The 13,437-nt window shown below is 36.7% G+C and overlaps 1 protein-coding gene across 3 annotated transcripts in view; it reads right to left on the bottom strand.

Moving 5' to 3' along the window:
• Nucleotides 1–13,437, bottom strand: part of pde4ba (phosphodiesterase 4B, cAMP-specific a) — a 166,609-nt gene that overhangs the window by 50,949 nt on the left and 102,223 nt on the right. The window contains exon 1 of one of the 3 annotated variants that reach the window (XM_082136033.1): nt 8,683–8,918. The exons of the other annotated variants lie outside the window; for them this stretch is intronic. Within the exon in view, the coding sequence (XP_081992159.1) occupies nt 8,683–8,774 (92 nt within the window). The 5' untranslated portion in view covers nt 8,775–8,918. Of the gene's footprint in view, nt 1–8,682; nt 8,919–13,437 lie in introns of those variants that run through there. 3 annotated transcript variants of the gene reach the window in all.

The following is a 13,437-nucleotide window of genomic DNA, read 5'->3' as shown; positions in this document are numbered from 1 at the left end:
ATATTTCTCACACATTAAAGATACGCAAGTGCACTTGTTTTATGGTACTGAGAATTAATTGAATTAACAACTGATTGTTTCTAAAAAATTAACATCCTGTATTTAAATCCATTAGAAATGCAGCAGAAAAGAAGTGCTGATCCTAGGACACTCATCTCTGGCAGTGCGAACAGCAGTGACTAACCGTCTATTGCTACAAACAGGTTGAGGAGAATCCAAACAGTCACTAAGCAGACTTCACCTACTTGGTTACTTCGAGCCGTTACTTACATCTAACCTTCATACTTGACACCCTGATACCTGAGTAGTACTGACACGCAAGGAGACTAAAAGAGGGCCGCAGCACAGCAGCTCTCAGTTCTAATGTCATGGGTATTTTCCTGATGGTGTCTGGGGTTGATTGGAGATTGACTTTGAGGTGCTTAAGTAACCTGATTACAAATTATCCTTGATTATAGTTTTCACCTCAAGTATTCTACAAGAACTATTGAAGAGAAAATTCTGAAAACATGAATCAGTGAGTCAAAAAAAAAAAAAAAAAAAAAAAATGTATTGGTCTTAAAAACCCACGACGCATCATGTCAAAGTAGGTACATTATATGCATTCTGATAAACTGAACTTGTGAGTCTGAACTCTGAATCTGATGTCTGCATGAGGTGTCAAATAATTCATTACTGACGCATAAAAGACTGAATAAATGTATAAACCTCAATTAATATTCTGATCTCTCCACTTGCAAAGCAGTGAGAAAGCAAAACTGACTGGGAATCATTCTGACCAATATAAAACATTATTTGGGGGACATGGGGGGTTGCTTTTTGGATTATTGTGCCCAACATATTTTCTCAGATTTAGCCTATAGGCCTTCTGCGCCGCTCTATGATATAATTCACTGATTCATGTGACAAACTCACTCTCTTGCTTCTAATCAAAGAGCACAGACATCGGTTTACCTGCTCTGTCTAATTCAATCTAACACATCCAATAGGAACTGCATGCATCTATTTGATTCCTTCACAGATGTGATGTTCTCTGACAGGTGTAAGACAGAGGACAGCCAAGGAGAAAGAGAGAAAAAAAGGAACAGTTAAAGGGATAGTTCACCCATAAATGAAAATTCATTTTCATCGACCCCCATGTCGTTCCAAACCCTGTGAGACTTTCTTTTTTCTGTGGAACACAAAAGATGATATTATGAAGCATGTTGGTAACAGTTTTGGTTCCCATTGACTTTCAATGCGTGGACAAAATTTAAAAAAAATTATAATAATACAATGGAAGTCAATGGGAACCGAAACTGTTATTCTTCAAAATATTATTTTGCCTGTGCTCCACAGAAGAAAGAAATGCACAAGGGAAGGGTGAATAATTGATGACAGAATATTTAATTTTTAGATCCATAAATGAAAACATCTTGTTTATTTAAAGCCATTTGATAACTGCATGAAGCGCACGTTGAAAAGACTTAAATTTTACTTCAGAAGATTTAGAATATAGAGCACAGCAGAATGATGGTCAATAACTAAATGATGATTTATCATCTTTAGGTGAACTATTGCTTTAAAGTGAGCGAAGGAAAGCACATTTGAAGCAAAAGAAAGTCAGAAAGGCTATAAGAAAGGGGAAGAGGTGATAAAAAGAAAAGAACTGGTGGAAATAAATGTGAGAGGGCAAGGGGAAGATGAAAGGACAGAGTAAGGGGTGATCTCACCAGATGGGCACAGGTAAGGAAGATGGAGAGATGAATGGTAGAAGGCAAAAGGGCCTGACTCCCACTGTGAAGCCGGCTAGCTGACAGCCCAGCGGACCCAATCTACACGCTTTCACTGCTCACTCTATACAAGCTTATCTGACTTAAAAAAAAAAAAAAAACCAGGATAGCACTTATGCTCCAGCTACTACGATAACAGCCTGCTGATCATAAAAATAACACATAACCACTTCTCATCACGTGTCTACATTTTAATGCGTACTGTATTCCATAATTGAGCAAATAGACTGTATTAAAACACTGGGATCTGTTCCATCTGTAATGCAGTTCAAATCTCACTTAGGTAATAGCCTAGGTTAGATGTGGAATTGGAGATAGGGATGTGGAGCAGTGAATTACATTTCAGGTCGATTTGAAAGTGGCTGAACTGGGAATGAGAATGTTTTAAACGTCAATGCACTGGCAATGAGTTCAAATGCTCAGTACGAGTTAAATATGTAAGGGATAATAAACCCTGACCGTATTCAAGGCTTGTACCACCCTGAATATGCCATGAAAATAAAATAATAAAATGTCACTAAAATATATGGCATATATTATTTTACATTTTAAATAACATAGGAATTTTATTTAAATTATGTTTATTCAAAATATATTTTATTCAAATATAAAATTTAAATAAAAGCACTAAACAAACTTGACATGCTAAAATCATGGCCCTAAGCTGCCCACCTGTAAAAACAATTAAGTACAATTAACTTGGATGTTTAAGTCATTTCAATTGAAATTACATAAAAACAATTTGTTGAATCTTGTTTAACTTATTTGCTAGAGTTAAAGCAATGTAAAAAGATATGTTGTCATAACTTATTGGTCATATAATTTACAGTTAAATTACAGTGCATTAATTAAAGAAGATGGTATTTTACTAAAATATTTTTACTATGGCGTATATATGAATCAGCCTATGTCTGTTACACAAGACAGGAACGAGCAAGATAGGAACGAGAAATCCAGGATACGGGTAGAAATTAAACACCAGGAACAACACGGAAACGCTCAGTAATGCTGTTCAACAACAACAAAACAAAAGTCAATACTTTGCACTTAGAGAATGAATTGACAGGGTTTATATAGGGTAGGGTACATAAACAAGGTAATGGGTAGTGTTGGGTCTGAGCAAAGGATGATGGGTAATGTAGTCCATGACAGAGTGACAATAGTCTGGGGAGGAGTGCCCTCTGGTGGCTATCAAGGGTACTCCAGCTGGTGATTGTGATGACTACAATGTTTTCATGCTTGATTGTTCAAAAAAACATTATTTTCCTAGAGGTGGGCGATATATCGTTTAGACGATAATATCCAAATTGTTGTCTGGACGATATGCAAAATTGGGATATCGAATATTTCATAATTTGTACAATCCGACCCCCAAAACATGAAAAGAGCTGAAAGAAGTTAAAGAGAAAACAAATAACGCACACTATAACCGTCTAAACAATTATATGTAGCGATTTTAAATACTAGGGCAGTACTATTCCCGGAAGCACCCTCCGAGTGGCCTGGCGCGGGACGTCAAAAACGCACATTCATAGGCTACGTAAATTCGAAATAGTGCGCGCAGAAGCACATGCGCAAAACCGTTTTGTTAAATGATATATTAATTATTTTTATTTTTATCATATGTCATTTTACAAAAGGACATTTTACAGACCTAGCTACGTTTTGCGCATGTGTTCCTGCACGCACTTTTTCAGTCACAAGTTCACAACACAGCAATCAGAGGAGGACGCGTTGAAAACTCTAATGCTCTTCCTTCATAACTCGTACTGAGAAGGTTTGAGTTGCAGAGGAATTTGTGATTCTTTCACCTGTTCAACCACATAAAAGTTTCGTAATTAGTAAGTCAGCGCTTTTTCTCTTGTTGTTCTTATGTGCTGAAGGGCCGTTGTGCCTTGGTGAAACGGTGTTTGTAGCCACGTGAAGAGCTCTTTTCCAAAACGCCAAAAACCTAAAAAGCTGCCTCAAAGAACCAGCAAAAGTAATGATTATGAATATGTAAAATATTGCAATAAGACATTTTAATTGTTTATTAATTTGTGTGTCGGCTGCAAAGATGATGTTGACGATAGGCTATTGACTCGCGATCTTCGCAGTAAGCTAGCTAGTGAACGCAGGAGAAATGCACATTTATTAGGCTACATAGTTTTATTATGTTTTGGATGGTTTTGTTTAGAACCAGCTTTCTGTAAATATATTTCACATTTTTTAGGCCTGTGAGGCGATCGTAGGCCACGGTTCGGTTCATGCTGATATAATCTCCAGTTCAAGCACCTTATGTTGTGCTAGCCTCCTGTATTTACTTTTTATGTATTTATGTTTTAAATCCAGGAAATTGGTAAAATTAAGATACAATTAATACAAAACGAAATTCGTTTTAAAGAAAGGCTTTGTGCTTTCTGTTTTGAGGTCTCTGTGAAAGTTTGAAAGTCAGAGCGCTCGCGTCCATAATGGAGAACTGTCACGTAATATTGTTTTTTCCTCATAAATGCAAACACGAAAAATAAAAGACAAAATACTTTTTTTTAAAAAAAGACAAACTATAAATTTTTTGGGGGGAAATGATGGCTTTATAGCGTTTTGGGGAAAAAATGGATGGATTTATAGCGTTTTGAAAAGATTTTTTTTACTTTGAATTTATCATCAACAATATTGTTGTTTGATTTAATAATCACTGTTGCAAAAGGTGCCTAATTCCGTTTTTTTATTAATTTTTTTGTAAGTGGAAAAAGTAGGGGCTACCTCAGATTCTGTTCAGTTAGCTCCTTTATTGTTTTTTCTATAGCCTACAAAGGTCAAATGGTCAAATGCAGCAAGTCAAAAGTCCAACTTCTTTGCCAGTTTGCACACATTTCTTTGAAGGATGGCAAAAATATCGTCTGAATATCGATATCGAGATATTGGAAAAAAATATCGAGATATTCATTTTTGTCAATATCTCCCACCCCTATATTTTCCACATATTTTTTACAGCTTCTCTCTCCCCAGTCTGTGGCCTTGTCCACACTAATACGTTTTCGTTTGAAAACGCATAACTTTATTATTTATTTTTCAGTCTGTATCACCAGAGCCCGTCTACTCACGGGTATCTCCAGTAGATTGGTTAGCTGTCCCAGTGTTTTGTGATTGGCAGCACTTAGCGCGTGTTCGGTAAATGTCCCGCCCCTCCATAACCGCAAGCTCTCTTCAGATGTAAATTAACCCGTCAATTTCAAACCAATTCGAGCCTGATTCAAACTCTGTAATGTTAATTAACAAAAGGATGGTGCAGAACGGATTTCAAGCACGTATTCCACAGGACTTTTCAGAGTGGTATGTTGTTTTTGCAATTTTCTTAAAGATACGAATGTTATCCACCATTTAACGTTAATCACAATTTTGTCAGAAAACTGTGGTAATACAAACAGTAATCAATCACAAAATCATGGATAATTTTCCAAAAGGGCGGTGAATAGTCTTCCAAAAGCTACAATAAACACTAACGTTACATCTAACTTATAGTAATGTTAGTTAGCAAGCTAGCTGCTAACGTTAGTGGAGAGGCAGGCAAAGGTTTGCCCTTCGTTACATCATAGCTATCATAGCTAATTAGCTATCATAGCAACTAGAAACACAACTACAAATAATAAGACATACTTACAAGTTGTGATCCATAAACCACAGATTGTCCTGACAAAATGGGAACGGCTAACGTTAAGTTACATCTTGCTGGAGAAGCTTTTGTGCGTAGCCTGCATTGTGCTCTGTCTGATTACTGTTCTCGGTAAAACAAACTTGAAGTTATAATGTTCAGGAACCATGTTTAAAATAAATTTTAACCACTCTTAGCCGTTAGCTTTAAGACGATCCTTTTCAGCATTGGAAAAAAACAGTGACAACACTCTTTTAATCTTCTCTAGCAGCTTAACCAGGCCTCGCCAACTTTTTTTTGCGTATTCTGTGGGCGGGATTATTTAAATTAGGTCGTATTTATGAGTTGAAAGCACATGAGCGCCACCACAATGTTGTAAATACCAGTAGGAAGCTCCGGATTTTCTTTAAAGGGATAGTTCACCCAAAAATGAAAATTCTGTCAGTAATCACTCACCCTCATGTTGTTCCAACCCCGTAAGGCTTTCGTTCATCTTCGGAACACAAATTAAGATATTTTTGATGAGATCTGACAGCTGTCTCACTCCTCCATAGGCTTCTATGGGATCGAAACTTGCCGGCCCAGAAAAGTTATTGAAGACATCGTTAAAATAGTCCAAGTGACTACAGTGGCTCAACCACAAGTTTATCAAGCGACGAGAATACTTTTTGTGAGCAAAAAACAACAAAAATAACGACTTTTATTCAACTATTCATTTTCGTCTGTGTGGGCCTTAATGAATTCACGTAGTGTAACAGCGCAGCGCTTCTGTGTTGTACGTCACACGCATCACACACATGACCAGCGTCGCCCAATAGTGAGCCTACGTGGTGACGTACAACCCAGACGTGCTGCGCTGTTACACTACGTGAATTAATTCAGGCCCACACAGACGAAAATTAATAGTTCAATAAAAGTCGTTATTTTTTTGCGCACAAAAAGTATTTGTGTTCCGAAGATGAACGAAAGCTTTGCGGGGTTGGAACAACATGAGGGTGAGTGATTACTGACAGAATTTTTGGGTGAACTATCCCTTTAAGCCCTGATCTTTTCTAGTTGGGGACATGTCAGTGAGAAAAATGGTGGAATACCACAATACTAAAAAGGTATTTAGCAGTAAAATTGTCAGGCTTTTCTATTTACTGCGCAGTAAGCTAATTGCCTGCTCAGAATATGATGGCATTATAATATAACAATGTAATATGTAACAATAAAGTTAGCAGTGACTTCATAAATAATTAAAAACATAAAAAAGCAAAGCACACCTGATGGTAATTTCTTTGTTCTTCATTTTCTAGAAGAGTTTAAGAACCTTGCTGTATTTTTGTGTAATTAATTAAGAGAAAGTACACCGCAATCTTTCTTGAATGCACCTGCCGTCGTAAACGCAACTTCCCACCTTGTAAGTACGAACTTCCCAGGAGGACTTGAACGCACCATATGAAATGTAGTCCAAACAAGCCGTCCGTTGTAGTTCTTTAAAAGGGGATTCTGTTAAATGAAATATCTCCCTTTGGAGTGGACTTAGAGCTTTGTAACCTTGCAGATATTTTTTTATGCTCTAACAGCAACATTACACACTAACTAAAGTTGAAAAAGTGAAATAGCATAATAGGACCCCTTTAAAACATAATGATTTCCAAAATCAAAAATCATGTAGGTAAGTTCAATCCACAAGATCATCACTGCTTTCTGGATGTATGTTGATATAACAATAACATGTTTTTTTTCCCCCCTATAACAGACACTTGTATTACACCATTAGAGGGGTCAGAGCTGTTGTTGGACATGATGTGCGCAGAGCAGAGTATTCCATGACTCGCAAAGCATGCTGTAAGCTGATCTTCTGTTCAGGCATGACAGCTGCCTTCTGTGTGCCCGTGTGTAGCCTTCACAAATGAGTTTGTGGGGAGCATGTTCATCTAATCCTGTCAATCACAATGCAAGTATATGCAAGCGACAGTCTATTGCACTCCTATGACAATTGTTCTATAGTTCTGCCTTTATTTATTCCATTATGTTATGTAGTTTAGTTTCTTTCTCATCTTACTCGTCACTTTAAGAAGTTTTCTCTTTTGGCTCGCTCTCTTAAGGCACTTTTTAGTTTTTTGTAAAACTGCTCTGCAGTCATCTGTATTAGGACAAGTGCTCCACAAATAAATTGTTAAACTGAGCTGAAATGACATAATTAACATCCACTAATTAAAAACTAAAGATGTGTTTAAAATATTACACTCTCATGATTTAAAATCATGTGCACTAACTTATGATTCCAGTTATATCAGTAGCTCACTAAAAGCCATTTTATTTTACATGGAGAGGGTCATGGGGGTGGCCATTTTGAGATCAGATGACAAGCTAAAAACTACACACATTACCTGGGTTACACTAAATTGTTGGATGCTTACACTCACTGAATAATGACAGACTGAATAGCACATTTCTATAATGGCATCGGACACCTTTTGTTTTTGCAAGTTGCAACATCATGCCACTAGTTGTCAGTATAACATCGAAGGCGACTCCTGTATATCAGCCAGCAAAACAATAAGGAATTTACTCAGTGCACCTTCAAGCTTTTCTCTCAAGGAATGATTGTGGAAACACCACCTATTTAGTTATGTGTAGGCTAGAGAGGAGAAAGAAGCATATACTGCTATATTATACACAATATATATATAAAAAGCTTGAATAAGCTATAAATCAACCACCACGGCTCTTCCATTGAGCCTGGTTATCAATGAGAGAGAGCGATGAGAGTATGTCAAGCTGAGAGACAGTGAATAGGAGAGAGTGGCACAAGGTCAAACGTTTTCAAGAGCAAAACAGTTGATTTTCTAAGAAATTCACTCTCTTTTCTAAGACATTTTAAGTCCTATTAGAGAAAATCTTTTCACAGCACCGCTATCCCGCCAGGCCAAGAACTCTCTGGATGAATAAAATTAAACCCCATCCACCTGGATTTTAATCTGCAGGCACTTTCAAGTTATGAATGAGAATGAAAATGTCAAGAATGAATTGAAGCCTTTCAAAATCATTAAAAGTCTCCAAATACAATTCAAACATAAAAGCTTTGAATCAATGGATAAACTTAAAACTGTAACCGCACAATTTTAACATTATCCTCTCAAAACACTGTACAATTGTGTGTGCAACAATCTTCTAAAACATAAATTAGTTCAATTTGCCATTACAAGTTACACAAGCTAAATCAATAAATCAAAACCTTACTAACAGGCCTCTTCTGTGGTTATAACCTTAACACCCATTCGTGCTTACCAGACCCAAGAGTGGCGACGGTACGCGAAGGTGCCCAGACTCAGACAGGACTTTAGAAAGCTCTCGTTCTCTGGCAGGTTAAAATCTGTCATATTTAAATTCCCAACAGATTCAGAAGTTGTGCAGATGGAGCTCTTTGAACTCTAAACTCATCCTTCCACCAGTTAAAAACGCTGGAGGGACTTAGAGCAGCAGAGAGGGTTACTGTATCTGTTAGTCGGAGTCTCTGGTTGCATTGTCAGTCAGTCACGCTTCTATCTCCTCAGGGGGTCGAGTATCATAGGTCTGCTCACACCTAGAAACTGTGTCTCTTGTGTGTACCGCAGCTCTTCACTTTCAGAGACAGGAAGACGGTGGCCTCTGCTTGACAGTAAACAAGAAGATCCGGAGTGCAGGGGCAGTCACACAGTCAGTAAGTCTGTTTCCAATCGCACAGAGAGACATAAGACATGTAGCCTACCTATTATTCTTGCACAGTTTAAATGTTACTCTGATGGATTTCATCAACAAGTAGACTGTACATGTGGTAACAGTCTAGAAAATGGAAACCAGACACGCAGCTGATCTCTGTGGTGATGACAGTCTCAGAGGATTTATGTTTAATTTTTTTAATCAATTGACAGCACAAAAAAAAAAAAAATATATATATATATATATATAGATATAGATAGATAGCTAGATAGAGCAGCACGATTAATCGCAAATAAAAACACAAGCTTTTTATATGCTTTTAATATATTTTATAATGTAATAATTTCACAGTTAATCTCGAAATTAATGTAGAAACAACTTAAAGACAGTATATTTTAAATACTTGTTTAATGGCATCTTTTTATCAATAAATGCCATATTTACCTGTACCCTTCCTGTCTAACAGCTAGGAAATACAGAAATGTAATTAAGTTATCTAACAGTCTGCACTGCATACATTATAAATTAAATATAGATTAGCTTAATCCTTGTTAAAGCTACAAAAGTTCTTTAGTCAAGAGTAGCGACTAATTTTCTCTGGTACCTTTGTTCTTTGATGACCTTTTCTGACAGACAGAATTAGTGGCTGCTGTCACTTTAAGATCTGCCGCTGCTGACAGATACACGTATCTCACATGCGACTCATTCTCTCATAACTCTTTAAGTTCATTTAATGATTATTTAACTAATTTAAGACTGCTCTTATGAGGATACTCGGCAAAACTGATATTTTGGCACAAATGTGCGTGTTATTGTTTGTTGAAGCGCGAAAGAGAACTGTATTCTGGTGCGCTGTTTGTGCGCACAATACTGTTGCGCGTCTTTCTGTGCGTCGTGTCTGTGTGCTTCAGGATATTCATAGGACATTCACAGGCAGCGCATTCTCTTTGTCTTGTCACGCTTGAATGGTTTAAAAGCCTTTGCATTATTAAGAGCGTGATCATATAATGTAACGGTTGCAAAAGGATGGCAGAAAATACGGATGCTGCGTTAATTGCGTTAAATATTTTAACGCGTTAAACTGGACAAAAATTAATCGCATGTGTTAACGTTGACAGCACTAATATATATATGGGGAAAACCGTCATTTACAGACAAAGTATCATGAAATTATTTCACTGTAAAAAAAAAGTTACTGCATTAAATTTTTAAGGACAGTCAACTTGGATGTTTAAGTCATTTCAACTTAAATTACATTAAACTGACTTAAAAAAATTAGTTGAATCTTGTATAACTTGTAAAAACAATTGAAAATTGCTCAATTTATATTGATGAGTTAAAGGTGGGGTAAGCCATATTTGTAAAATGCTGTTTGAAAGTTGGTCTGACCGACACAACAACACACGTGTAGCCTATCAGCATTAGGGGGCGTATTAAGTGTGGAGGATAGAGAACTATCAAGAAGGAGATTTGAAGAAAGACTGTAGAAGGAGAGATGGCTGAGAGACATTACAAAAGAAAAAGCTCATAAGAATATCTCTGGGAAATGAAGGGTCATGACCAGGAAAGAGCTTTAGGACCCAGGTTAATATGAGAAAAGTTTTCCAGTGCTGGAGAGAGCTAACCGGGAAGTCCAGAAAAAAGACACGGAGATTGCATTGATTCCGCTCCATACACGAGTAACACTGGTTTTGAGTGTCATTGTTTGTCTGGAGCTGCTGTGCTGTTGCCGCCTAACAATGAACTCTTGTTTGTATTTACACTTGTGTACGCATTTAAATTTTTTGTGCTTCCTTGTCGTCCGTTCATCATCTTCGCTTATTTTTTTTTCCGTGAAGCATTATTTTGGTGCGCTTCTGCTATGATAAATAGACATCCTCTCTTGCATTGCGTGTGTAACGAGTTGTGAGGAGTTGTGCAGGCTGATGACTGCTAGAGAATGCAGTGTTTAATGTTTAGTGTCCTTGTTAGTGCACCCTCCTCGCGTGCCAGCGATCGGGGTTTGAGGCCGACTCGGAGCAGGGCAGTTAGGATTGGAGGGTGAGCTTTTTGGGCGTAGCAATGAAGAGAGGGGTGTTTTTAGTAAATGGTTATTTATAACTTTTTGATCCGTTATTAAAGTTTGCATGTCTGCAAATCTGCTAAAAAGCGATTGTTTGTGTTTATGCATTTATTTATTTTTATCATAAGCAGATCTATAATTTCTTTCAATAATCTTGTCAATTGCTGACTATTTTTATAAAGCTATAAAAAAATCCAATAACAGGTTTCAATAAGATTCTTTTTTGTACAGTCATGAGTCATTTTTACACACTATTAAGTTTCCTCTTTCTTTCTCTCCTTGATGTGAACGAGACAAACGAACATATCGAACGACGTGCCTCCTCTCATATAGTCGTCAGAAGAGACACGCTCCTAAACGACATGCCCCAGTTCATTCAGTTTGTTCAAAATCGAGATGTCCCAGTTCATTCATGAACAAGATGCCCTGGCCTAGTTCACTCAAGATGCATGAAAGCATAGAAACATATACACTTAAGATTTGTTCAAAAGCACTGATATGAACAATGAATTGTTTTGTTTTTTCACAATATGCAACAGTATTCCGTTGAAATCATGCTTTTAAAAACTGTTTAAATATTTACTTCTTGTTATTCAGAAGTTTACCCAGGTAGAAAACAATTGCCCATTACAAATATATAATTGCCTTCCAATTAGCCTATGAATTGATCTGTGAATTATTATAATAACTGATGCCACAATTTCACAAGTTGTCAATCTGAAGAACAGCTGTGAAAAGGAAACCGCATTCCAAAGATGTTAGACATAAAATTAAAACAAATACATAAAATATGATAAGAATATAATAAAGCAGAATCCAAGTGTCTGGCTGTGCGAGCAATTGTTGGTATAATTATCAGGAATTATCTGTGTGACCAAACGTAGAAGAAAAAGAGAGGCCAACTGTCATTTTGAAGGAGAGAAAAAGATCAGTAGCTGAAAAACAGAGTAAAGCTGCAACTGTCAATCATATTTACCAGCTAGAGATCTCTCCCTGCCCTGATCATACAAACGAACAGCTAGACAAAGCTTCCATAAATCATTTTAAAGCAAACACATCCCAGCAGCATTAGCTAGATATTTACATGGTTACTGGGAGATTTGAGACTATTGATTTGAGACCAGAACACAGCTAACCGAAACTCGTCACACAACAAGATAAGGTTATATCTACACACAACACATTCACATAAATGATCCATAGCAAGTGCTAATGTACTTCAAATTACATTTAGATATATGAAGTGCATTAACAAATGTTTACATTAGGGGTGTGGTATTGACAATAACTGATATTTAAAAAAGAAAGTATCAATAATATGTTAAAAATACACATGAGATAATATCGCAAATAATCCAGCCATTACACCCCATAACACTCCAACATAGGTGGCAGTATTGCACCTTAACACTGGTTGCCATCATTCATAAAACGGAAGTCTGCAGGAAGTCCCAATCAACAGTAAATTATTTTTGTACAGTTATGTTTACGAACCCTGTCCACATCCCTACACTCGTATTTTGAGTGTGATTCAATGGCTAAAAAAAGATAAAAACACATAGTGAACAAAGTTGTAGATGAATTTGACTGATATCATTTATTTATTTTATTTTATTTATATATCATGATCTCCATTTTGAAGTGTGTTGTATATTGATTATGCATTATTTTTTTTAGAATGAATGTACAACTGGTTCACATTGGAGTGCCTAATGATTAATATGATTAATCATACAAGACTGAAGTAATCATTCTTTCATTTTTGAATGATTGAAGTACTGAAAATAGCTTTCTCTATACTGGCATGAATAACTATATAGTGACTTTTTCACTTTAACAAATTTAAATAAAATATTAATCAGTTGACAGGCCTAGTTTTAATAAAGTGTTCTATTTCTTGAGTTATTTTAGTCTATCTTACAGGAAATCATGGAATTTTGATAGCAAAAAATCCAGGGGTTGGATATAAATGGGACAGAAATTGGACATTGTTTTTGGTTTAATTAATTGCTTGTTGTTGGAGCAGAGGGTGGTGTATCTTTGGGAGACAGGTTCATTGGGTCAGGCTTCTGCAGGTGTTTTTTACTACAGCCTAGATCCTGAGAAACCGCCTGAGATACTACCTGTTTCGGACACAGAAACCCATGCTGGAAATGTACTCTAGGGATAGAAACTGTGTACATTCGGACCTGCCAGTGGCCTATCCTGTTAGCAACGTCTATGCCATATGCTGCTTGGACAAGTCCCTTTATACTCTGCTGCACTTACTCTTCAACTAGGCT

This window comes from Leuciscus leuciscus, assembly GCF_965113295.1.
Source record: "Leuciscus leuciscus genome assembly, chromosome: 14".
NCBI classification, from domain to species: Eukaryota; Metazoa; Chordata; class Actinopteri; order Cypriniformes; family Leuciscidae; genus Leuciscus; species Leuciscus leuciscus.
Note: the sequence above shows the minus strand (reverse complement) of the source record. Positions and strands in the feature narration are given on the sequence as shown.